At 39.6% G+C, this 27,064-nt stretch overlaps 2 protein-coding genes and 2 pseudogenes across 2 annotated transcripts in view; 3 read left to right on the top strand and 1 right to left on the bottom strand.

Moving 5' to 3' along the window:
- The window catches only part of Zik1 (zinc finger protein interacting with K protein 1), a 46,773-nt gene extending 42,235 nt beyond the window's left edge, over window positions 1-4,538 (top strand). Inside the window, exon 12 of the mRNA XM_039100336.2 lies at window positions 750-4,538. Within this exon, the coding sequence (XP_038956264.1) occupies window positions 750-1,990 (1,241 nt within the window). The 3' untranslated portion in view covers window positions 1,991-4,538. The remainder of the gene's footprint in view (window positions 1-749) is intronic.
- Window positions 4,539-4,688: 150 nt separating this feature from the next.
- On the top strand, window positions 4,689-7,002 carry Bud23-ps3 (BUD23, rRNA methyltransferase and ribosome maturation factor, pseudogene 3; annotated as a pseudogene).
- A 6,048-nt stretch (window positions 7,003-13,050) lies between these two features.
- Window positions 13,051-16,870, top strand: LOC134485098 (zinc finger protein 134-like; annotated as a pseudogene).
- A 7,254-nt stretch (window positions 16,871-24,124) lies between these two features.
- Window positions 24,125-25,690, bottom strand: LOC100911184 (vomeronasal type-1 receptor 4-like). Its single transcript, XM_006228164.5, has one exon. The coding sequence runs from the start codon at window positions 25,266-25,268 to the stop codon at window positions 24,408-24,410; it is 861 nt and encodes a 286-aa protein (XP_006228226.1). The 5' UTR covers window positions 25,269-25,690; the 3' UTR covers window positions 24,125-24,407.
- Between the last annotated feature and the right edge of the window lie 1,374 nt (window positions 25,691-27,064).

Genomic DNA, 27,064 nt, shown 5'->3' with positions numbered 1-27,064 from the left:
GCAGGACTCAGCAGGGGTCAAACCCTGCAAGGGACCTAGAAGAGTCTGACAAGGGGGGTGAAACTTTGCCGGGGACCCAGGAGGCTCTGACAATAAGTGACATCTAGAAGAAGGCAAAACATCCAGGACATCTTCCAAAACATCCTGTATCCACTGATTTAGGTGCAAGTACTACCAACCAAGCCTTATTTTCATATTCTCTTCCCCAGACATGGTAGTGTTCTGTCTTCTAATGTTATCTTTGATCTCTGCCACCTGGGTACCCCTTTCTAGTCTCCACGTCTAGTCTTCTGTGCTATATACTGTTCTTCTGTGGTTCCTTTGTTGTTTCCATCACTACCTCACACAGGAATCTGAACACATGCTATATATTTTTTATTGGAGTTCTGAGGCTTGTGTGTAACCTGTCTCCTGTAAAGCTTACACTTAGCACCAGCAAATGACATATTATATACTCTGTCATAAATTTTAGAAATTTAGAAGCTAATCCATGATGAATGTATGACCTCTGTGTTTTAGTAACTTTTGGCCATTGGTAAAAGTTATTGGTTGTCCCCTTGTGGTTCATCTTGGCCTTTATTCAGTGAGGCCTTCCCAGTTCTGTTCTTTTTAGAGACTTGATGTTTCCATGCAGATCCTTCCTACCCAGCCCGTTGTCTTTGGGGAAAACATTGTGTGGAGTGTGTATGTGTTTGGGCTTCCTCCTCTGAGCATAATCAACATGCATTTCATCAGTAATTCTCTTTCAGGTTGTGGGCATAGAACAGAAGATGAAGAGCGGAGGGTTTCTACACGAGCGTCAAAGGTTTTGAGATCTGAGACAGTTCCATTCACACAAAAATCTCACCTCTGTGAAAAGTGTGTCCCAATTCTGCAAGACATTTTGTGCCTGCCTGGTTTACCTGGGCAGAAACATAGTATAGAAGCAAGTTCAGAAGTTGATCAGCACCAAAACCATAATACTACAGGAAAACCCTTGAAGAAGAATGCTGACAAGGCTTCATACCTATTCTACTTGTCAGCAAAGTCCTTCCCTAGTTGGGATGTTGAAAAGGACCTCCCAGACATACTGAGCCTTCTGAAGTCTCAGGTCTGTCCCAAAACTAAGAAGCCTAGGAAAAGCACTGATGATAGGAAAGAAACAAGTCATGAAAGTCACATGTCAGAAGAATGTCAAAGGCTTTCCAGTCAAAAGCAAACATTTGCTCACCACCCAAAAGCCTCCAATGGGAAGAAGCTTTATGAGTGCAGCAAATGCGGAAAGACCTTTCGTGGCAAATACTCCCTTGATCAGCATCAGAGAGTCCACACTGGAGAAAGGCCTTGGGAGTGTAGAGATTGTGGGAAATTCTTTAGCCAGACCTCCCACCTGAATGATCATCGTAGAATACACACTGGAGAAAGGCCTTATGAGTGCAATGAATGTGGGAAGTTATTTAGACAGAACTCCAGTCTTGTTGATCACCAGAAAACTCATACTGGAGCAAGACCATACGAGTGTAGCCAGTGTGGGAAATCCTTTAGTCAAAAAGCTACACTTGTTAAACATCAGAGAGTTCACACAGGAGAAAGGCCTTACAAGTGTAGTGAGTGTGGGAATTCCTTTAGTCAAAGTGCCATTCTTAACCAACACCGGAGAATTCACACTGGAGTAAAGCCGTATGAATGTAGAGAATGTGGGAAGTCCTTTAGCCAAAAAGCTACCCTTATTAAACACCAGCGAGTTCATACTGGAGAAAGGCCTTACAAGTGTAGTGAGTGTGGGAAATCTTTCAGTCAAAGCTCCATCCTTATTCAACATCGCAGAATTCATACAGGAGCAAGACCCTATGAGTGTAACCAGTGTGGAAAGTCCTTTAGCCAAAAGTCTGGCCTGATTCAGCATCAGGTAGTTCACACTGGAGAAAGGCCTTACGAGTGTGACACATGTGGTAATTCTTTTAGCCAATGCTCTAGTCTCATTCATCACCAAAAATGCCATAACGCTTAAGAAACCTCATGAAAGAAGCAAATGGGGATAAGCCTTCAACAGGAGGCCTAACATCATTTAGCTCCTCCAAATTCGTACTTGAGAAAAGCCTTAGATTTATAGGGAATGCCCTCTTCTTTGATCTTTGTGTTTTGTTTTGAAGTACCATGATACTATAGAACCTTCCCAAAGGATACAACTACTATCTGAGCTTGGCCTTCCAGCATCTAGGGGGAGTGACATTCCTCAGGAGTTCAGGCATGCATAAGCTGAGGAGCTGGTTTGCCCATACTGAACTGGCCAACATGCTTCCCATTTCTGTCAGTACTAGTGTTTATGGTAGAAGCCATCATTCTCTACCACGTGACCAGAGTACAATGATCACGCCATCATGGTAAGGAAAAGCCAACTGTGCAGATTGCCTGGAAGAACTCTTAAATGGAGTATTTATGGAGAATTCGTCCCCCAGTTTTAACTGATTAAAGTGTGGATATGACTAAGCTTTCACCAAGAAGATCAAATTTATTGTCTGCTGAAGGTGTCTATAATTTACTTACCTGCTTTAAAAAAAGTAGTTTTTAATCAGTGTCATGTGACAGGTAGGTGAATGTTTCCAGCCTTTCAATTACCAGTTGGTCACTGCCTTCTCCCCATTGCTCTGGTTTGTACACTGATAAATGCCTTATTCTTTAAGCTACCTTTACTCTTAAGAGTGCAGTTTACTAAGTGGGAAGGCTGGGAAACAGACTGATCCTTCTAGGGAAGGATGGACAGCTTTTATAGATGGTTTCAACTTGGTTTACCTCTGCAGGGACAGCAAAATGATGAAAGCAAATTTCTATTGCTTCCCAGGCCAACATCAGAAGCTACAGGAACTTCATTATTACAGTTTATGAACAACTGAATATGTATTCATATACATGAATATGTAGTTGGAAACTTTCTGTGGTCATCTCAAGAGGTCTGCTATTGTGATAAGCTCCTGTACTTGTGGGAATGGAATGAATTGGCTCTATTTTTCTCAGAAGATGTCCTTAAAATGCCCATGATGGAGAGAGGTAACTCATAAGGATGTACAAAAAATTTGCCCCAATAGCATTTATTCCGTAGGCACCAGCCTATAAGATGACCACTTATGAGGTGATCAGAGTTAGGTATAAACCATCTTTGGCATACAAAATATGGGTATAGTGTAGTCTTCAGCCATCCAGATGGCATATGGCTCTTGTAAAAGTGCACCCAGCAATCTTTGTCTTTTGCTGTATTCACAGGACTGAAAGATCTGTGAATGTATAATGGTGGAGGTCATTGTCAAAAACAATATGCCTTTGTGGGATATTGGAGTCTGACCTGACTGTTTACCTCCAGCCTTGTTATAGAGATAGGAAAATAAGGAGCTGGAGAGCCTGTAGTCTTAGAAAGTAGCTGTTGTAATTGCAGTCCAGGTGCTGCATTTGCAGTCTGGTATTGACAAAACTTCACTGCCAGTATTTCCTGTATTAACAAAGGATGCCATGAGGATAGAGTTCAATCAAAATGGGGGTTACTAAGACTTCTGGTTTCTGGAAAGTAGGAATTCTGAGCTTTGTATTTTAAGTAACATTTTATAAAGTTCATTGATATGTTAGTGTAATGCAGTCATCTCTGATTTACCCTTCAGAAATTTTTAAAATTCATCTTTGTGACTTACCTCATACCCTGTTAAAATCTTTCTTGTGTTCCCAGGCTTATAAGTGTTCAGTAACTTACATTTTGTTTACAAGAGTGCAGTTTATGAAGGAAAACAAAAGTTCTTTTTTTTTTGTTAGATATAATGTGTTTTAGGAAGTCATAAATATTTTGACATTTATCACTACTGCTTTTTAAATAACTTTATACTGTTATACCATGTTTGGTTTTTTAACTATACAGCAATCTGTTGACCTATTCATTCGAGTCTTGGTTGAATCCTTTCTTGAGCTGTTATGTTTAAGACTAAAATGGATATAAGCATATTACTCAGTGTGCTCGTAGCATTTTTTAATTCTTCTTGAGCCAGGAATTTAGTATATGTGAATGCTTTCATTTTTAAGAAAGTGTCAAACTGATGTAGATTGGTGTAGACTCGTGGTTCTCAACCTTCCTGATGCTGCAGTTCTTTAATATATTTTCTCATGTTGTGGTAACCCTCAACTGTATAATTACTTTTGTTGCTACTTCACGAGTATAATTTTGCTGCTGATATGACTTGTAAATATTTGTGTTTTCCTATGGTCATAGGTAACATCTGTGAAAGGGTCATTTAACTCCCAAAGGGGTCACGACCCACACATTGAGAACCACTGATGTGCAAAGTAAATGAACATTCTTGCTAGTGCTTAGTGTGGTTAATGTGTTTGTTTTGAGCCATTTTAATAGCTGTGTAATAACACATTGTATAGCCTTGTTGGCTTTTTTGGTGTTTTATGATACTGAATATTTTTGTGTTTATTTGCCAGCTGTATGTCTTTAAAACTTGTTATTCTGCCTATTTTCAGATGACAAATCCTGTTACTGTCCTTTTCATTAATAAATAGATGTACACTAACAATATGTATTAAGACTTCATTTATTCATTTTCAGTTTTTTTGATAGATTAGTCCTTGGTAAATGGGGGGAGGTGTTTATACTGGATCAATATTTTAACATTTTTTTCCCTTCTGTTCACAGTGGTAACAGCCATAGGCACTATATACTTTAAACATGGTCTGTATTATTAGCATATTCCCTGTCTCTTAAGTCTAGCTTTTTCATAAGAAGTAAATATGGGTTTTAGTATTTGTTCATTGCATTCCCACCTTTGGTCAATTCCAATCTGTGAAAATGATGTTAACATGCTGAGTGGGGAAAGGATATGCAGTAGTGGGTTTGGCTTATCTTCATTATGTTGATGCAGTCATGACAACTAACCTGAAGAACATGAATATGGAAGTAAAGCATTAGATCCTGACGGGTTTTCATTGTCATCCTTCCTTTGTAAAGTTGATTTAATGGAGGTGTAATTATCTTACTAAAATTTTATATGCACATTCATAGTTTCCATTTTGGTATACGTGCTTAAAAACAGGTTTCCTGATTTCCTTAATCTATCCCTCTGAATATGAAATGGGTATTAGAATATATTCAAAATTTCCAATGGATATTTTCACATATGCAAATAGTAAAGATTATGTGAGGAGGCTCTAAGAATCCTTATAGATTTTGTCATTAACTATATATATATATATATATGCATATTATCAAGTAGTTATTGTTTGTGTTGTGTCATGTAGTCTATGTTGGCCTTGAGCTCAATAGCTGAGAATGATTTTAGTCTTTAATTATTCTACCTCTACCTTTCTAGTGCTGTGGTTACATGTAGGCTAGGTAAATATCCAATCAACTAAGCTACATCCTAGTCCTGCATTTTGATATACCCCTAAATTCTGGTTTTTGTTACTTATTTATTTTTTATTTTTCATTGTGCTAATGTCATTTAACTTACTGTATACCTTGTGACTAGATACTGTATTACCATAATCAAAAGAAATAGAACTAATTGGAAATTATATGTAATTATAAGGAGAGTCAGGGTAAAATAGATTATACAAAGACTGAATAGTCCCAGAATGACTGGGATGTCCAGAAAACCAGTGTTACTCAGTCTAAGAAGCTGGAAGATTCAGAAAAATAGGACAAGTTGACTCACCCACAGTTTAGGTCTGAAGGCCTAGGGGCCCCTAGAGAATCACTATAGTCTGAGCCAGGTGGAAGTGGGTCTACAATTTCAGGACAGTCAGAAGAACTATATAGTGAACCCTATCTCAATAAATAAACAAATGAATGAATGTTGAATGATCTGCAGTCTGGTGTCCTTAAGTCGTTGCAGATTCAAAGAAAGGGAGGGAGGGGGAGAGAGACAGAGAGAGACAGAGACAGAGAGACAGAGACAGAGAGAGAACAAACTTACCTAGTTAAGAGGAATCAAGAGCCGCAGCGTATTGCCATCCCTTAGAGATGGCATCTCATAGCCGGAGACCCGAACACAGCAGACCTCCAGAGCTGTTTAATGACCCGAATGAAGCCTGGAAATACATTCGCAACTCACAGATGATTGACATCCAGACCAAGATGACTGAGCGAGCGCTGGAGCTTTTCTGTTTGCCAGAAGGTAAGCCCTCTTAACTGTTAGACATCAACAGTGGGTTTCTGGACTGAATGGAGATTATGTCTCAGAAGAGGAACACTATTGGGTGGGCATTGACATCAGCCCTGCCATGTTGGATGCCGCCTTGAACCGAGACACAGGGAGACCTACTGCTAGGGAACATGGGCCAGGGAGTACCTTTCAGACCGGGTTCTTCTGATGGCTTCCTCAGCTCTCTGCTGTGCAGTGGCTCTGCAACTCAAACAAGAAGTCGGATATCCCTGCCAGGTGCCACTACCACTTGTTTTCTTCTCTGTACCCTTGTCAGTGGGTCCTACAGCTGTACCCAGAGAACTAGGAGCAGCTGGATCTGATCACAAGCCAGGCCACGAGGGCAGGCTTCACTGTCAGTGTGGTGGTAAATTTCCCCAACAGAGCCAAAGCAAAGAAGTTCTACCTCTGTTTTCTTGGCCTTTCATCTCCCTGCCAAAGGGGCTGACTGAGAATTAGGATGCAGACCAGGCCTCCGAGTCTACTTTCATCAGTGAGCGGACTCCACAAAAGAAGGCAGAGAGGGACCTGGTGAAGAAGAGCCAGGAGTGGGTCTTAGAGAAGAAGGAGAGATGCAGGCACCAGGGTAAGGAGGTCAGACCTGACACCCAGTATCCTGGCTGCGAGCACAAGCCCCGCTCTGAGGGCCTGGGCACCCAGACCTGTGTCCAGTCCTGCAGAGGTCCCTGGCCACCCACTCTGTTCAGAGAGTGGAAGCTGTCTAAACCAGGACCTGCCTCTGAGGAATTTTCTGGATTGAAGGTTTAAGGTCAGCAGCTTGCAATATAGTATTTTAGAAAAGTTGGGAAGCTCTCAAAATATTTTTTTTTTCTAATTGTTGCAGGGATCTGGGTTTGGCAATCCCAACACCTGTAATCCCAACATTCTCCTGGGAATCTGAGACAAGAAGGTGGAAAGTTCCAGGCCAGTCTGGGCTACACAGCAACAACCTGTCTTAAAAAACCCAAAAGAAAAAAAAAATTCTAAGGATGTTTTATTTTGTCCTTAATGCATTAAATTACTTTCTAAAAAAAAATGGAGGAATCAGCTTGGTGGTTGTTTTATTGTTTGTATGGCAGCTTCACCCTTCTGGGTTTTGCTCATCAAATCCCCAAATGAGCAGTGCCATCAGTGTTGAGGGCCAGTCTTTCTCCTTTATTTTTTTCATCTGATGCCAATGACCTTGAGAAATACTGTTATAAATATGCCCAGAAAGAGCAGTGAGCTACGTCAGTGGCTAAAGCTGCTTGCCACCTAAGTTCACTCCCTCATATCTACAATGGTGGAAGAAAAAAATGACTTCTTCACGTCAGACACACACACACAACACACACACACACACACACACACACACACACACACACACACACACACACCACTAAATAAATGTTTTAGACCTCTTTCAGAAGTGTGCTATACCAATTTTCTAGGAATTTTTCAACCCATTTAACATAACTAAGATTCATAATGCCTAAGAAAATGATCGATGGAATCTATACAGAAGCTTAGTACAGTAGTACAATGTCCTACAGTGAGTCTGGGTTTTCTCTAGTCACAGTATATATTTAAACATCATTTCTATAATGCAATTTACTACCATACCACTGTTTAGAAACAAAAGAGTAAGTGGTGTATTTTAAAGTCATAAATGGAGTAGGAGGGTGTGTTCTGTAATAGTTTTAGAGCATTCCAATCTAGAGACAGTTACATAGTCCAATCTAGAGGCAGTTACATGGTTGGCACTAGTTGAAACAACTTGAATAAATATGTATTACACAGCTAAATTAAATATGATGTGATAAACATATATGACAGGTATATGGTATCAAATATGATGCAAACAAATATGTAGACATGCATATGTAAAATAACATGTAAAGTGGATGAGAGATCTTTAAGACAGAATGGTCAGACATTGATAACTACCAGCTTTCTAAGATTTTACCTGTATGTGAACTGAAGAAAGCCATGTGTGCTTCTTTGATCACACTGGATACCAGACCAGGTGTCTTAGAAACCCACCAAGAGTTTACTTGTGCCAAGAGCTTCCAATCATGTCACTTCCCCCCAACCGTCGCCAACATATTGCTTTTGTTTCTCCGTCATAGCAATCACCATGCTTGATTATTTTTTTTTCTTAAGCCAAACCTATTATCATTTTTGGTCTGATTTTTAAAAAGATTTTTATTATTTTGGAATAATAAAGTGGAATGTGAATGGAAATGTGCACAGCAGTGAGGGTGCCCATGAAGGTCAGAGGCATTGGATCCCTGCAAGCTGGAGTTAGAGAGTTATGACTGACTGAGTCCTGAGGACAGGACCCAGATCCTCACTCAGTGACGAATGTGTCCTTAACTTCTGAACCACCCAGCCCACAGTCTGTGTTACACGCTTGTAGTGAGAATTTTGGATCTTTTAAAAACTCGGGTGAATATGTTTTTGTTTAAATCCTAGATGTGGGATATGGGGCTGCTTCCGTTTGTCCTCAGTCATTGGTTATGATTGTCTCTTGATCTAGGATGGCCATGATATTTTGCCAGCCACAGATAATGTAATTATTGGGACTCCGGAGAGTGAATGAATGCAGAGCTTTGCAAGCAGCCAGACTTGCTTGAAAAATGGAAGAGGCTGCTGCCCCTCCCTGCTGGTCCTGGTTGTTGCTGTTGCGGTTTGACCAAAGAAGTTGGAGATATCTTGAAGTCGAAGATTGGACTTTCCCCAAGGAACCTAAGCACCCTAATTCACAGGAAGTATGTTATTTGTTGGCTAAAAGAGGTCTCCAACCCATTCTGCTCTAAGGTTCTGCTCCTACCTAGTGTTGTGGTGTTAGAACGGATTAAGGTGGAGTAGGGTTGGGAGGATTGTGGAGCTGTAGAGATGGCGCAGTGGTTAAGAGCACTGACTGCTCTTCCAGAGGTCCTGAGTTCAATTCCCAGCAACCATAAAGTCGCTCACAACCATCTGTAATAGGCATCTGATGCCCTCTTCTGGTGTGTCTGAAGACAGTGACAGTGTATCCACCTACGTGAAATAAAGCTTAAAAAAAAAGAACCCAGCAAAAATAGCCTAAACACGCCAACAAACACCCCACAAACACCCCATACCTCTGTAAACTGTGATTGGCCCTCCTCTTTTAAGCCTTACATCAGGTGTAATTTCTTTGGAAGAACTATGACAATATAGAATAACAAAGAGTTTGTGCTTGTGAAAGCCTTTGTGAATGCAGTAAATGCACAAGACTCTTTAGATAAAAGTCCTACCTCAGTAGACTCTGAGGTGATCACATAGATATAAAATTATATAAGTGAGTGCACACAGTCTCCATAAGAAACAATTTTCCTCATTTAATACGAAAGTATACACTGGAGAAAGGACTTATTAGTTTTTAAAATCTTACTATATTTTATTTCATTATTATTCAAATAAACAAATGAAACAATGAAAAATGAATTAATAAAAACCTAGTCACTAGGATAAATATTAACTACTGAACTGTCACTTAAACCTGCTAGAAGAGGAAAACTCAATTTTTCCAATATAGTGACACTGGTTATATCAGCCACTCCACGACAGGTCTCATGTTCAATAGTAGTTTCCAACATACAATGGGTTCCACAGGGGTGTGTGTGTGTGTGTGTGTGTGTGTGTGTGTGTGTGTGTGTGTTTATTTGGTTACAGTATTTTGTGTTTTGTTTGTTTTTTGGGGAGTGTTATTTTGTTTCCTTGGTATGGGGGGACTCGTGGTTTTGTTCAGTTTTTGTCTTTTGAGAAAAAAATCTCTATCTCTATCTATCTGTCTGTCTGTCTATCTATCTATCTATCTATCTATCTATCTATCTATCTATCTATCTATCTATCTATCAGCCACATGATCCAGCCCTTGGCACTCTGGAATCTAAGGAGACCGCTCAGATACCTATACATAAACACACATGTATGCAATGCAGATGTTTCTCATCTGACGAACCGATTATATACAGACATATGCAACACAGACTATTTATAACGACAAATGGTATCTTGAAATGCGGGGCAGTAGAAGTAAAGGTGATTAACTGAAATGAGCTCATCTGAAAAGACAATTTCTATCTCCTGTGAAAGTTTAAAAAATGTGTTTGAAGTAGAATAGCAACTAGCACAGGTTTTGGGGAAGGAACAGCATGTTAGAGGTAGAATGGAAAATACTCAGAAGTATAGCTTGTGAACCAGTGAGTTTCTTGAAATTATTTTAGGAACTAGGTGAGAGGTTAGAGGAGCACAGTTGTCTGAAAGGCAGCTGGATGGCCAAGATCCATCCCATCATGGGTGATGACTGACAAAAGCTTCAGTTTCATCATTGTAGGTCCTGGCACAGCTTGCAGGCAGCTCACATAGAGAGTCTCCTCTAACCAGCAATTGTTTACTGTTTATAAAAGCTTTCACAGGGAATTTATGAATTTTGTAATTTTCTGAGCTTTGGAAATTTTATTAGCTTCTCAAATCTTATGAAGTTTCTCTCCTTCTCTTCCTTTCTGGATGCAGTGTTTTGATTCCAAGGAGGTAGCTGTGAAACAGACTCTCACTATGCAACTCAGACTGGCCTTGATTATCTTGTTGAAACAGCCCAAATCTTGCAGTTATAGCTGTGTATCACGCTGCCCAGCTTATATTCCTTGTCTTTGTTGGAGCTAACACATTGCAGAATTCCAGCATCCATACAATTTTGCATTTTTCATATGTCTTTCTTTCTGAATAGAAGTTATGTTGTGTGTTTGTCCATTATTTCCATATTTGTTCTACCCACATACAATAGTTTTCTGAAATGCAATAAGTATTTGACACACATTTGCTCTATGCATATAAAAGCACAATAGTCTAGCAGCCCTATGTATATTCACCATTTTACCAACTGTCAATATTTCCAAGAACTATTCCTAATGGTAATATTACTCATTTAATTTTAATGTTGGAGAACAAAATCTTGCTGTGATCCGCAAGCTGACAGAATTTCCTATCCTCCCTTTTCACTGTGTGCCACAAATTCACTTAGTTTTTGGGAACATGAAGAAGTTACACTTTAGAGCTAAGCTCAGGAATATTCAAAGTTCTAGAACCCCTTTGCTCAGCTTTAGTACATCTTAGACCTAAGTATATATCCCTACGTTATCCCGAGGCCTTAATTCTTTCTACCTGCCTCCCCCCACCCCCAGAAATATGTATGTACATGTGTAGACAATGGTTTATGGCTAACTTTTAGTGGTTTGAACAATTCAAACTTCCACCAACATCACAAAGCATTTGAAATTTCCATTCCAATCTTGTTCCTGTAATGATAGGTGAAATGAGATCAGCTATTCCAAGTTGGCATTTCCACACTGTTATCTTTGCACACAAGCATGCAGAGAGACCATGCTAACCCTTTATGTTAACATACGGGACTCTTAGAATGGTTCTCATTTTAAATAGAGAATGGCATATTCCTAAATGGAAATAAATGTATCTCAGTTTGAGGGCTAATGGGTACGTAAAGATAAGACTATTTCTTTCTTTGGTTGTCTACCATATAGAAAGGTGCCTCTATTGCTTTCAGAATATTCTGCTATTCCTCTCATTGGCCTTCTCTTCTTGGTCCCTCTTGCTTGGAATTTATGTCCGAGGAGGTTTCCCACTTTAGTTCACCTGGGAACTCAAATATCTCTTCAAAAATCATTCTTCTACTTTAAGGCTTGAAAAAACTCTCACCTTTGAAGGTTGAACAGTTGACCTAGAGCTTTATATTTTACTTTTTTAAAACAATAAATAACATATGAGTGGACAATTAATACACTTACTGATTTTAGTGTTGTGTGTTCATTAGAGGAACATCTGATGTAATTTATTTCAACATTAGCAATCCTTTCTCTGGATATGGGCCCTTTCCAAAGAAGGAGATCCCACTTTTCGTATTCTGTGAACTTTCCTAGAACTTTCTGCCATGTAATAATTGCTTAGGTTCCTGCTGCTCACAGAGTCAGCACCCAATTTCTTGCTTTCTCTGAAGGAACTACATTTTCCAGAATCCAGTGTGTACTGTTAAGAGTTTTTCCGTTTAGGCGGGATTTCCTGCAGCTTGGCGGTTTTATTGTTCACTGGTAGACTGTAGACTGAAGTACCTGAAGAAGAGTTGTTTGCCACTGCATGGAGTATGAGGAGGTAGCGGCGCCAGGTGCTGCAGTTTCCATGGCCAGATGACATCGGTCTCCACTCTCCCTACTTTGGTGTGGCTTTCAGTCAGGTGATGTCTATGGCCTTGAGCACAGCGCAGGTGGGTTCTAAGTTCTCAGCCATTCACCTGTCATAATCAAGCACCTTAACACATCCGTCAGTGGCTGCTGTGCAGGACGGCTTTTAGCATAGGGACCTTTGTCAGTGGGAGGATTGATGATGTCGGAATATAAGGAAATGAGATAAATGAGATAACAAACAAACAATCACAACAACAGCAGCAGCAGCAACAACAACAACAACAACAACAACAACAACAACAACAAAAACCAACCAAACAAACAAACAAAAAAAAAGGGCAGGGACAGAGGCTTGGCAAGTGTAGAGAACAGTTGAAAACTGTACCCTTCCCCAGCTCTGCTCCCAGGCAGCAGAGATTGTAGCAATCGTTCTTTTTACATGTGCCAAACCTAAGGTAGTGCACCCTCATTGGGAAGCCAAGGAGCATTTTACATGATGGAAAGAAATCATCTTCAAAATCATTTCTAGTGTTCACTCAGGAAACAAGCTTCTGTGAAATTGGTGTATGATAAGGGCCAAAGCAGGGACTCAGGTCAGGAAGCTATTACAACTGACTCAGAATGTTTTGGTAATAACTGGACTAGCCCAGGGTCAGTAGGAGCTTGGGTGTATTCTGTTTTTTTTTTTTTTTTTTTTTGCTTCTTTTTTTTTTTTTCAGAGCTGGGGACCGAACCCAGGGCCTTGCGCTTCCTAGGTAAGTGCTCTACCACTGAGCTAAATCCCCAGCCCCCTTGGGTGTATTCTGAATGGACATTAAAGTCTGGAGATAAGTTTGGAGATGAAACCATCAGTTTCCTGCTGTATCAAATGTGGTTGTGAAAGTAGGAAGTTAAGAGCTGTCCCACTACCTCTTACCTCATTTTGTAAGCATCTGAAAGATGGAATGCATTTTAGAGTGGTGAACATTTTCCAGAAGGATTAAGATTTGGGTTTGGACATGGTAAATCCAAGATGTCTCACAGTGCAAATGGCAGGAATGTTTAGTAAGCATCTTAGTCCAACCTCCTGGGGGAAGAGTCTCTGGAGTTCTCACAGGTGAGGCATGAGACATAGAAATGTAACTAAGGTTGAAAGTTATTATGGGTCTTGTTTTATGAGGTGTTTGAGATGAGAAACAGGATAGTTTTCCATTTGGCTAGGGATCATGGAACCTAGCCTATGAATGAATTTAGGTGTTCTTGTTGAGTGAAGTGGGAGTTTCTTGATGAAGTCCAGACCTTCTGCTGTTCTGGTATTATGCATTTTGCACTTTATATTTACCATCTCCTAGATGGCGTAATTATCCTAGATTTGTGGACTGGCACTGCTTCTTATCCTCTTCCTTCTCTTTTAAAACTCTCAGACTGTACATGCCTTGTCTTACCATATCTAGACCTGTACCTATTCCCACATACAGGTTCTCTGCATGCCAAGCCTCACATGTAAGGAATTTTCTCCTCCATTCCCTTTGCTCCTCAATTACTGGAGACTTGCCAGGAACTTGTTTGGGGATCAATCACAGGTCTTCAGATCATCACTGTAGATGTTTACTCTCTGGTGACACAACTTTGTCCACAGTCAGGATACTTCATGGCTCCATGTTCTACATTTGTCTCACATCTTCCTGGGTCAGCAAATATAGGTGTCAGTCATCATAGTCATTGATCATGGAATCCTCTGGTCTGTCCATGCATGATAGGCTTTATTTTATTCTATTTTCCTTCCAGTTATGGTTATGAGTTTTATACTCACCTAGACTTTCCCTGGTGACATCTATTTTCCTAATCTTCTATGAATCCTGAACTATGGCAAACAGAAGAGCCCTGGCACTTGACTGAGAAGGCATGCCTCTAAGGACAGCAGAAAGAGCTTGGATCAACTTTGGTAAGACCTGGAGGACGACATGACTTTCAGATGTCTTTCAGATAGCATCAGAAATCTGTCTTGTATCTACTACTGTAGGCAGTAATCTAATGATGATAGCCTTATCTGTTCCTTTTCTAGCTACCAAATATTTGACATAAGGACCTATTAAGTTTATTAACAAGCTGCATGCTTAACATGGACTGGTTCTGAGCTATTTAAACCTCTAAGGATGCCTGCTTTCTAGCCATGTGTTCTTTTATATTCAGTATGAGTTTGCACTGACTTGTTCTACTCCATGTATGTCATGGAGACTCCCTTTGCGACTCATGATGACTCCTTATGTTCTCTCTACATCTTCCTCTGCTCATGGTCCTTCTTCACTCTGGTCTCTCCTTATGACCTTCTAACTGGGATTGGAAGTCCCATTCAGTTTTCTTCTGTCCAGATAATATGCTGATCAACATTTATTAAGCATTTAGTGGTACTGCAAAACAAATTTTACATAACTTAAAGATCAGAGATGGCTAACTATGCCATTGTGAAGAACACAACCAGCTATCTGGGCATAGAATTCAGGATCTGAATACACAGAGCTCCATTAATACACTACTATTTGATGCCAACACCAGATGCCGTACCTTCTACTTTTCCTCTCCTTCTGGATAAGTTTGTTATTTCTGTCCTAATTTATGACACAGGGCTTTCTTATCCTACTCTAATACATCTGTCTTCTGTTGCTTCCCCTGCAGTCCTTTCCAATATTGGAATGAACTATAGTCATTGGACTGAACTAGGATCATCAGATGTACACATACTCATTTAATAGTCCTTGGATATAAACCACTAACTTTAAATCAAATATTCCTGGACATATATTTATGCATAAATCTGACCTGTTACTAGAAGTCAGATAAAGCCTTTCTAAAAGTCATTTTTAGAGAACTAATATGGAGGCTACTTTTTCTCCTTGTACTAACTTCACTCTGTGTCTTATCTTTCAGCCTTCCCTTGTCTATGATCACTGGATTCCAGGATTATACAGATTATTCCAGGATTATAAACATGATTGTGCTTTTTGTCCTCTTGCAAAACCCTATGAACTTAAAAGTAGACATATTCCCTGGCTAGTTTTATATCAACCTGACACAAGCTAGAGTCATCTGAAAGGAGGAAACCTCAACTGAGATAATGCTTCCATAAGATTCAGCTGTGAGGCATTTTCTAAATTAGTGATCTTGGGGCCCAGCCTTTGTGGGTGGTGACATCTCCTGATGGGGTTCTATAAGAGAGCAGCCTGATCAAACTGTGAGGAGCCAACCAGTAAGTAGCACACGTCCATGACCTCTTTCCTGTCCTGTTTGTTTCCTGATTTCCTTTAGAGACGAACAGTGCCATGGAAGAGTCAGCTAAACCAACTTGCTTTTAGTCATGGTGTTTCATCACAGTAATACTAAGTCACATACATTTCAAAGTGTTCATCACCAGCGTTTTTCTGCCTTCAGGTTATTGGTGGGCACTGAACGATGAAGAGGAACTTTCTCAGCAGAACATTTCTGAAGGAGTGGCATATGCTACTATGCCTAAGGCAGGCTCTTTCTTGACACAAACATCTTACCCTTGTAACATATTTGACCCCATTTTAAATAACCTTTTGGACTTGGAGGAACACCACAGAACAAACCATGCACTTATAATTTATTCATGCAGGGCATGTGAAAACATTGGCCAGAACCTAAAATATCATACTATAGAGAATTCTTCACAAGAAGAGGACAATAAAGCCTTGTTAAGAATTTCAAAGTTCATGTAGAGCCTTACTCATCAGAGAGCCCTCTTCCTGTGAGATGGAGCAGAGGAACCTTCCAGATAATGTGACTGGGCATGAAAAAAAGGCCATCCATAGCAAGAAGACTTCAGGGAACATTGAGAATGGGGAGGGACTTTCATGTTGGACAAATGCATTATAAGTGTAGTGTGTGTGGGAAAGGTTTTGGCCATAAAGATACACTTGTACAGCACTATAGGATCCATAGTGGAGAAAACCTTTATGAGTGAAGAGAATATGGGAGAGCTTTCAGTTGCAAAGCCAAACTTACCTAGCACCAGAGGATCCACACTGGAGAAAATCCTTACGGTTGCAGTGATTATGGAAAATCCTTCGGGCAAAGATATATTCTCATTAAACATCAGAGAGTTCACAAGAGGACAAAGCCCTTTGAGTGCACTGAATGTGGGAAACTTTTTAGTAGAAACTCTGATTTAATTGCACACCAAAGGGTCTATACAGGGGAAAGGCCTTTTGTGTACAGCAAGTGTGGGAAGGATTTCATCTGAACCTCCCACCTTGTTCAGCACCAGAAAGTTCATTCTGGAGAAAGGCCATATGAGTGCAGTGAATGTGGGAAAGCCTATAGCTGTAGCTCCCACCTGAGTAGGCACCAAAAGATTCATGGCACAATTCTACATTAGGGATGCACACTTCAGTGTTCAGTTAGGTATTAAATCTCATGTAGTGAATAATATATCAGGGAGATGCCTTAGGAATGGCATCTAGGAACTTTCAGATCAGCGCAAGTAACTACCCAGAGTTCTGTCACTCAGTAGGTACAGTTGAAACCATCTGAACTCCAGTATATTCACTCCAACATCCTCTGGGAAGACAAGACTTATTTACTCTGCCCAGTCCCTACAGTAGTTGTGAAGCACATGATAATAAGCTTCCTCAATCTGTCACATCTGACTTGTAAAGCTGTATACAAGGCCAATCTTCAGCCAAGGGGATCAGAGATACTCTTTCTATGTGGCTTGCAGAGATGTTTTATTTAGTGGATGTTGGGAGCAGCCTTGAGATGGCAAAAGCAGCCTTCAAGTTAAAAAGCAATTGTGTTCTAGCCTTATGCTTGAATAATAATCAATAGTCTTCAGGTTAAAAAGCAATTATATTTTAGCCTCATGATAGAACAAAAAGCAATAGCCTTAGTTTAGATCAAAGCAGCACCTGCAGCTCTACATAAATTCAATAGATAGCATAAATCTAGGTGTCAGATCACTGAGTACCGGTGGTCAGGCACTGATGGTCAGGTCACTAAGCAATCCACCCTGCTGTTCCCCCGCTTGGCCGATTTACCCAGCCAATATCCTGGTTATCAAGCCAGGCCCATTCTTTGTGGTCACCCAACCCCACCCCACATTTTGCTTCTACCAGTATATCTTCAGCCTGAGAAAAATTAAAAATTGTCAGCTTGATCAGACTTCTTGACTTGCTGTCCGTTCTTTGCGTCTCTTGTCCCCCATTCTATCCTAGGTGAACCCCAGACCCTGGTCGACTTCCCTGCGGGACGGGGCAACTGGATGCTATTTTTTTGTAAAATATGTTGTTTTTACCTATTTAAGACATTATTAATTTCCCAACTAGCCTTGAACTTCTCTTTTCTTGGCCTCCTCAGTAGCTGAGAGTTTAGACATGTGTCATATTCCCAGCTCTTTATGATCTTTGTAATGTAATGGGCTCTGCCCATCTTATAAGTCATCCAGACAGAACAAGCACTTGCCTCCTTTTACTCAAATTTCTAATAATAAATGCCTTAGAATTGAAGTTACTTTTAATCTAAGGGGATGATAGAGTATACTGAAAGCAGTGTGAGAATCTGACAACCTAAAGAGATAGACAATTTTGTATTTAAATATGACAGTGGATTGCTGGGGAACAGTCCTCAGTTCAGTTACCCTGTACTGTTAAAAAACAGCTTCATAAATAATACTTCCAAGTATTTCAGTATCTGACAACTAACTAGATTTCATAGTAATTCTAAGGCTCAGAAATTGATATTGTGACAACTTGCCATGCGTATGGCAGCAGAATGGATTATGTGTCTCGGTTTTAGCACATGCATTATGTTTCCTTGCATGTTTGAGGAGAATATTTGGAATTACAGAGAAATTTCAACACTACAGGGGAAATTCCCATGGTAAAGAAATTCCTAAATGTACCACTCATGATAGCTGTGTGTTACCAGAGGGTTTATAGAGTTCTTTATAAATTACTGTATCACTTACTTAGTATCAGGATCACAAGTTCAGCATCACCCCCTCCACAACATTCTTATGCCTTCCATCTTTGCCAAATGTCTTTGATGTTTAAACAGTAACCCCGAAAGAGCAGGGATATGATCCAAGAATGTAACTTTTATGAATAGCTAGATAGAATTCTTGGTCACCAGTGGAAATGAACATTATGGCTTACCACCAGCGGAAGGGCGCTTTCTTTAGGCATTTATGGTAAGATGTTAGAATTGCTATATTGATATCCACTTGCTTAATTTATCAGTAGACTTGAGTGATCTAGAATTTCAAAAAAAATTATTTATTTTATGTATACAAGTACATTGCGGTTATCTTCAGACACACCAGAAGAGGGCATTGTATCCCAATACAGATAGTTGTGAGCCACCATGTGGTTGCTAGGAATTGAACTCCTAACCTCTGGAAGAGCAATCAGTTCTCTTAACTGCTGAGACACCACCCCGACCTCTGATCTGGAATTTTAAGTAAACGTTTTATGGAATATAATCAAAATACTCTATATTCTATATGTTTGATATATTTGTTTATTATACTGTAAAGCTACTCTAGCAGTGATGTTTTAACACTGGAGAGTTATAAAGTTATGTGCTGCTTTATGATTCTTCTTAGTGCCCTTCTTCATGCCATGGACTCTACTATTCATTAATTCTTTAAGAGGTTTCCGTAAATGTGACTACCAATTTTTTATGTATATTTTGTCTCCTGGTAGTCTGTATAAGTAATCTGACATGTATTTGTCTTATGTGTTTGGACAGCCTTCATTATTGATCATGGGTAGTATAGATTTACCACAATTATCAGTTTATCATATTTCTTATTTTTCCAGCCCCATCTGTTAAATATTAAAAACGCAACAGTTACAGATATTCATATATGGATTTTCCTATGGATTTCTAACAAAACGTTTTAAACAGAAATTCTTTAGTCAAAGGAATATAATAGTGTGAAGAGAAAAAATTTAAGACTTGATTTGGGAAATTGCGCACCCACCTTAATCACAAAAGTAACAGAAATGAAAGAGGCTTGTTGTCGGAAAGTAGGTTCTGAAGTAGTAGCTTACAGTATCATGAAACAGCATGTGCTAATATCAAGATTACAAAGTCAGAGCAGTCTATCACACAAAGTCTTTAAAGAGATTGTGATACAGGCTTCCCTTAATATAACCAGAGAGCATTTAGGAAGTTGAGAGGAACTCCTTAGACATATCTGGAAAAAGGTGTGAGTCCATTAAGGTCATAAATCCTGGGTAAACCTCGTAAAGGCACCATCAGCTTGTATCGAAAAGAACAATGCATATAAATTTGAAGGGAGTCCTAGTTTGCTTTCCATTGCTGTAATAAGTGCAATAACGAAAAGTACCTTGAAGAAGGAAAAGGTTTATATGGCACCCAGGTTACAGATCATCATCATAAGAATCCAAAGGTGAAATTCAAGCAAGAATCTGGAGGCAGGAACTGAATTAGAAGCCAAAGGGGGAAAGCTGCTTGCAAATTTGTTTCCTGTTGCTTGCTCAGCCTGTTTTCTTATACAACCAAGAACCACTTACCCATGGGTGGCACTGACCATAGTGGACCATACCCTCCCACATCAAACATCAGTTAAAAGAAATGCTTTGTAAACAGGCCCACAGGCTAATCTGAGGGAGGAAATTCCAGGATTTAGGTCCCCTCTTCCTAGGTGACTCTAGTTTGTGTCAAGGTGACAAAAATTGACCAGAACAAAGACTTTACAAGCTCTTAACATTTTACCCTTAACATACAGGCTAACAGGCCTAAGCTGCAAACTTTGGATAATTTTGACAATTGAAGTTTGGCTGAGTAAATGGAAGCCCAGTTCTCAGAGGCCTAGGCACAGATAATGCCAGACTCTGATATATTGTTGAGTTTGCCAAACTTGTTGAAATTTCAGATTTTCTTGGGATTGGACACTTTTTATTTGTTTCTTTATTATTTATTTAGTTAATCATTCCATTCATTTACATCTCAAATAATATTGTCCTTCTTTGTTGCCCACCCGAAACCCTCTCATCCCACATCTGTCCTCTTCCCCCTTCCGTTTGCCTCTATGAGGGTGCTCCATCACCCACTCCACTCCAGCATTCCACATACTGGTGCATCAGACCTCCACAGGACCAACAGCCTCCCCTCCCACTGATGTCAGTTAACACCATTCTCTGCTACAAATATATCTGGAGCTCTGAAACCTTGCCTGTATACTCCTTGGTTGGTGGTCTAGTCCCTGGGAGCACTGTGTGGTCAAGCCAACCGAAATTGTTCTTTCTATGGGGTTGCAATCCCCTACGTTCCCATAGTTCTGTCAGCTCCCCCACCAGGGTCATTGAGCACAGTCTGATGGTGTAACCAAGCATCTGCATCTGCACTGGTCAGGTGCTGGCAGAACCTCCCAGGGAACAGCCATACCAGGATCCTGTTAGCAAGTATATCTTGGCGAACAGTGTCTGGGTTTGGTGTCTGCAGATAGGATAGATCCCTGGGTGGGTTAGTCCCCTGATGGCCCTTCCTTCAGTGTCTGCTTTTTTTTTTGTCCCTGTCTTTCCTTTGGATAGGAATATTCTTGGTTTAAACTTTGAGATGGGGGGTAGACCCACCTTTCGACTAGGAGCAGTGCGTATCTGCTGGTGGTAGTCTTTTGAGGTTCTATGTCCCCATCGCTGTGCATTTTTGGCTAAAGTCATTCCTGTTGGATCCTATGTGTCTCTTGCTTCCCTGGCGTTAGGGACCCTCCAGTGGCTACCTACAGTTCCCCATCACTACTGATATATATTGCTATTTTATTTCCTGACCCTCTTGTACTTCTCTCCTGTCCCTTTCAGTACCTGATCCTGTCCTCCCATTTTTCCCCTTCCTCTCTCTCCCAGTTTCCCCCTCCCTCTCCCTCCTTAATCTTCTTGTTCCCCATTCTATACAGGACTGAAGCATCTACACCTTGGTCTTCCTTCTTCCTAAGCTCCATATGGTCTGTGGGTTGTATCATGATCATTGTGAGCTTTTGTGTCCGGGTTACTTCACTCAAGATGATATTTTCTATTTCCATTCATTTGCCTGTGAATTTCATGAAGTCATCATTTTTAATAGCTGAGTAGTACTCCATTGTGTAAATATGCCACATTTTCTGTATCTATTATTCTATTGAAGGGCATCTGAGTTGTGTCCAGCTTCTATTATAAATAAGGCTGCTATAAGCATAGTGGAACATATGTTCTTGTTATATGCTGGAGCGTCTTTTGGGTATAAGCTCAGTAAGATGCTGCAACATATAACAAGGGATTGGGCATTTCTTTTAGTCCCTTAGATTTTCTCTTCTTTAGAAATAATATGCATATAACTATGGAATGGACCATCTCTTTATTTGAGAATACATGATTGGTTCCTATTTCTTGAAGTACGCAGATGAAGATGAACTGTGCTCTGGGGTGGTTTATACCAGAGCTTTATCCATAATTTAGATGATGAAGTTCAGGCCTGTGTAGTTGGTATTGTGATGAGACTTTAATTATATGTTGTAAGGTAATTTAATGAGATCTTGGGGACCTTGAAATGGAATCATTTTATTTTAAATGGGTTGATATAGACCTGTGGGAATCTAAAGTCACAATCTGATAAGCAGCTTCTTTGAAATTTACTAAAAACATTCTCTAAAAACAGGGCCTCACTAGAACAGTGTATGTTTGCAGATTGATTAATATTGTAATGGAACATGACAGATGTGTAAACAGATAGTGCAGTATGATGTGGCTCTTTAACACTCCATTGATGGCTCTGATGATCATTCTGAGAAAGTTAATACTGATGCGAGTGTCTATTAAAGGGGATAATCATCAATTCCTGCTGGAAGTACAAACAGAATCCACTCACGACGATGAGACTCAATCTACCCCAAGAAGCAGCTTTACCACTTTTGAGTTTTATCCCAATAAATGGCTACTATAGAGATACTTCCTCCACAATGTTCATTGCTGTTTTCTTCATAATAGCAGGCAATTGGAACCAAGTTAGAGGTTCCTCAACAGAAGAATGAATAAAGAAAGTGGTACATTTACACAATGGAGTACAAAACAACAACAACAACAACAACAACAACAACAACAACAACAACAACAACAGCAACGACAAACCCATGAAATTTGTAGACAAATGGATAAAAATAATCATCCTATGTGAAATAATCCAGATGTTGAAATACAAATATGGCATGTATTCATTTATATGTGGATATTAACATTTAAGACAAGGAAAATAGTCTATATACAACCCACAGAATTCTAAGTTAATATAAAGTAAGGGATTAGGATATCTAGATAGACTCATTAGTATAGAGAAATACAATAGATAGTTTTGAATGAAGTGGGCGACAGGAACAGAGGAATCAAGAGGAGATGAATGTTGAGGGATGCAATGGAGCAATACAGGGTCAGAGACAGCTGAAATTGAGGACCATTTGAGGGGCAGTATGGAAATATCCTATAGTAGAAGTGATTTCTAACTGAAATCCCCAAATCATGCTAGAGACTGAGTCACAACTGGCCATTTCTTGTCACCAAATGAGCCTTCCCATACTGGGATTGGGTTGTTAGCCAAAATGGTCTGATTGGAATCCACAGACAACCTACATAAAAATATACATTCCTCTTTATAAGTTTATGGCAAGGTGTTCATTGCTGAAAAAAAAGTGCCTCCATATCTCTTAGAGAAGTTGAGGTGGTACCTACAGAAAGCTTTCACCCCTATGCTTTAGCATCTTTGGTAAAGGAAGGCTATCAAAAGAGAAAAATGAACAACAGGGTAGCCAGAATTTCTTTGTTCTACAATGCTGTCCTGTCTTCAAAATACACAATGGTAATGATGGCAGAAAGCTTTTGGATGTAACCATTAGAATCTGATTTGACATAAGGGTCATTCCACAAGATGAAACCCATATCAGACAAGATAGTTCAGAGATCTCAGGTAAACAAAAATGATACTGGTTTAAAAATAAAGTAGCAATACATTGAATTCTAAAGAAATTTTGTTATACTCACAGACCAGTGCCTTGATGGGGTATTATCAGAGGCACTTTCTCCATCAACAGATGGAAAAACTACAGAGACACTCAGCCAGACATTAGGCAGAGAATGTGAGGCCCTGGAATATTCAGAGCTAAATGGCATGTCTGTTTTAAATGCCTCCTCTCAGGGCTCATGAAACCCTATGGAAAGGAGGTATAAAGAATATGAAACTTGGGGTGAAAGAACCCAAATATCAAAGCTTATATGAATTCACAGAGAGTCACTATGCATAGGGCCTGCAAAAGTCTGCTTCAGTTCCTCAGCATATATATTATACCTTTCAGTTTAGCGTTTTGTGGGGATTTATGAGTGTCAAAGGTAGCAGAGCTCTAATTTTTATTCATTCTTGTGGGCTCATTTACTTCTGTTTGTTCATCTGGTCCAACACCAATGTGTTAACTCTTGCTTTATATTACCTTTTAAAACAATCCTTTAGAAACCTGATTGTTTCCTAATGAGAGACAGAAAGGGAATATATCCAGATGGGAGGCAGGGGATTAGGTGGAACTGAAAGGACTAGAGAGCAGGGAATCCAGAATTAAGATATTTTGTGTGAGGAAAAAAATCTATTTTAAATCACAGGAATTTTTCCCAAACATTTAGCCTATAGTTTTAATGAATTTCCTATCATAATTCTGCTGTCATAACATACATGTTGAAATGAAAACTACAACAATTAATATGAAGCCAGGAAAGACCATACATAACAGGCAATTATAAGAAATAAAAACAAAGCTGAAAGAACACAGATACTTGGCCTCAAATTTTTCCACAGAGCCGTAGTGATAAAGACAACTTGGCACAAGCATAGACACAGTCAAGTAGAAAGAACAGGATAGCAATCATAAGCATCAATTCACATGTTGACCAAAATGAGTAGTAAGAACATACACAGAGAACATATTGTTTATATATTTAAAATAATAGTAAGAGGTTTTTATTTAATGTCGAGACCAAACAGAATCTGGACACAATGGAGTAATGACTTATAAAAACAAAGGGTGCAAAGAGGGAAAAAACAGAGAAGCAATGGGAGTGATGTTCACCAGCCACAAATAGTGATTATGTGAAAAAGTAATACAGCCTCTTAAGATTGAAGAGAGAGTATAAAAAGCCAAAAAGGCAGACACCAGGGCCAGGATATTTTGAGTGGCTCTGAACTCAGGAGAATTTCTGCTGGAACCATGAGAACTGTGAATGTGTTGAACCCTCTGCTTGTGTCGGTACAGAATGACAATCATGGATGTACTGGACCAAGTGATGAGCGCAGAGAAGAGCACTTCAGGGCACATCACCAGTGCAGCATAGAGTGATAAAATGATATCATCTTGCCCTACAATGGAGCAGAATGCAAATTCTAGTTCTTTTGTCATATTTTTGCTATTCCTTTTGATAAATGTGTACATAAAGAAAGTGGAATGTATCAACAAATACAAAACCCAGAGGAGAGAAGTGGAGCAACAAATGTAGTTGGCTGTTCTCATTTTATGATCTGTCAAACACGATTCCCTGGGGCTGATTTTCATGACCCGGAAAACACTCAGAAGGCAGGTGGCACCAATGGACACACTCCTGCCAAATCGTTGAATATACAATAGGAGCTCGCATGCAAAATCATTCAAGAATGGCTTCTGTCTGAAAGCTGACATTGTGCTGGGCACTCCTGAAGAGAGAAGGATCACAGCATTGGCTGCCATTATGTGCATAAGAATCAAATCTGTGGGTTTTAATGTGCCTTGTCTGTAGTAAAGGATGAGGTAGTAGAACATAAGAGAGAAGTTTCCTAGAATTCCAATTGTAGTTTGAGACAAAAAAATGATTCTGATTGTCAGATTCCAGAAGTCCATGCTGTGATTTGACACACTTTTTTTTAGAATATTGCCAATGATAATTCCCTGGTCCAATGAATTATGACAAGTGTTTGTGGCCTTGGGTGAAGAAGGAAGCCTTTATTCCATGGAGCTTCTGAAAGACTGAAACAAATGATCCCCTAACGTAAGGTGTTCAAGGCCTGCATACACCATATAAAAATTTATCCCAAAAATTTTGACAAGACGAGTTATTTTCCATATATGTTACACTGAGATTGCTCAGTTCTGGACAATGCAGATATTTATGGAAGGGAAGCTATCTAGTTTCATACAAAGTACACCATTTTGTGTGATGTGATGTTGAACTGTGAGAAATAATGAAATGTGACAGCCCTATATAAGCAAATATAAGGTAAGTTTTCCAGAATATATTTTCTAGTCACAAAGCAAAGCAATAGAAAACATCAATTGTTACCACAAACCATAAAATATCAAGTTATAATATGTATTTCATCTATAGTTAAAAGATAAGTAATGGGATATTTGTAATACAAATCAAAATATTCCTCTGGTCTAGACAGGGCAAAGATTTCTCAATTTTTTCTCACCAGGGGCCATCTTTAATTTAGCCTGAAAATGAGCTACCTCTTTTTTAACCCTTTCATTAGGAGACTTTACAAAACCAAACCAAACCAAACCAAACCAAACCAAACCAAACCAAACCAAACCAACAAAATCCAGAACTGACCAAATAGCAGAAAACCTGTGATTGTGTTGTGGCAACTGCAGTTGATCCAGTTATGATGCATTTCCTGTACTCAATGCTCAGGGAACATTGAGGTTGTCAAGGCAGAAAGATTCTAAGAGGCAGAGAACAGATATCTGCTGTGAAGCGAAATCTTCTAGGTATTTCAGAGAATCTACACACAAGAAGACTCAGCATGGATGCCCAAATTAAACTGGGCAGGGACATCAACAGGCACATTAGCATATTAGATGGAAATGCCACTGGGTTCTAGTAATCTCAATATTAAAAATAACTGTACAAATTAGTTTCATTTTTGAGAGGATCCAGTAATAATCATGGGAGTTTTTCCTTGCAGATTACAAGCTCATGGCAGCCCATGATTAATCCCTATAAAAGTAGAATTTTACATACCAATCTGGGCACTGAGAGATTTCCTGCCATTGCTGCTGGAGCTGCTGCTCGACAGAAAGATGGGCATGCACCAAGGTCACCATGCCTTGAAGCAATGCAACTGCCATTTTCAGAGTGAGTATTGATGGGTTCACAGCTTGAAGGAAGTATATGGAGATTTTGTTGTGCTGGAGGACCTCAACATTGTTCATAGCCTTCAGGAAGAAGAGGTTGAATAGCATTTGGCACCAAACATTGAGCAGAATCATTTATATCTCCATTCTCTGCAAGTTGCAAAGCAACTTAGGAAGAAGATCTACAAGTTCAAACTCAGTTCTAGAAGTGCTACAAAAATCTTGAGGGAAAAGGTTGAGAAATTTCTCAGGAAATCATGAGAAGCTGGAAACTTTTGCCTAGATTTGACATGCAGGAAAAGACAATTGATGACAGAGTTTTTGCAAAGAAAAGGGTGGGGTTACAGGAATAGAAAAAAGAAGGTGCACATTCCAAAGTTCTCTGCAGGCAACAGTCAGTATGGAGAAGAGGGAAGAATGGAACAAAGAGTGATGAAAGAAAGTGTTGCTAATTGAGCAAGAGTGCCCCACAAAGATCAGAACAATTATGTGTTAAAAGTGCCCAGAAATTCTAAGAAAAAATTAGGAAATTTCATTGAAGAAAGAAAAGATTACAGGAA

This window comes from Rattus norvegicus, chromosome 1, assembly GCF_036323735.1.
Source record: "Rattus norvegicus strain BN/NHsdMcwi chromosome 1, GRCr8, whole genome shotgun sequence".
Classification (NCBI taxonomy): Eukaryota; Metazoa; Chordata; class Mammalia; order Rodentia; family Muridae; genus Rattus; species Rattus norvegicus.
Note: the sequence above shows the minus strand (reverse complement) of the source record. Positions and strands in the feature narration are given on the sequence as shown.

Bases quoted from the DNA above. Each gene is read 5' to 3' on its own strand.
- LOC100911184 (XM_006228164.5), bottom strand. From the start codon at position 25,268: ATGGACTTCTGGAATCTGACAATCAGAATCATTTTTTTGTCTCAAACT.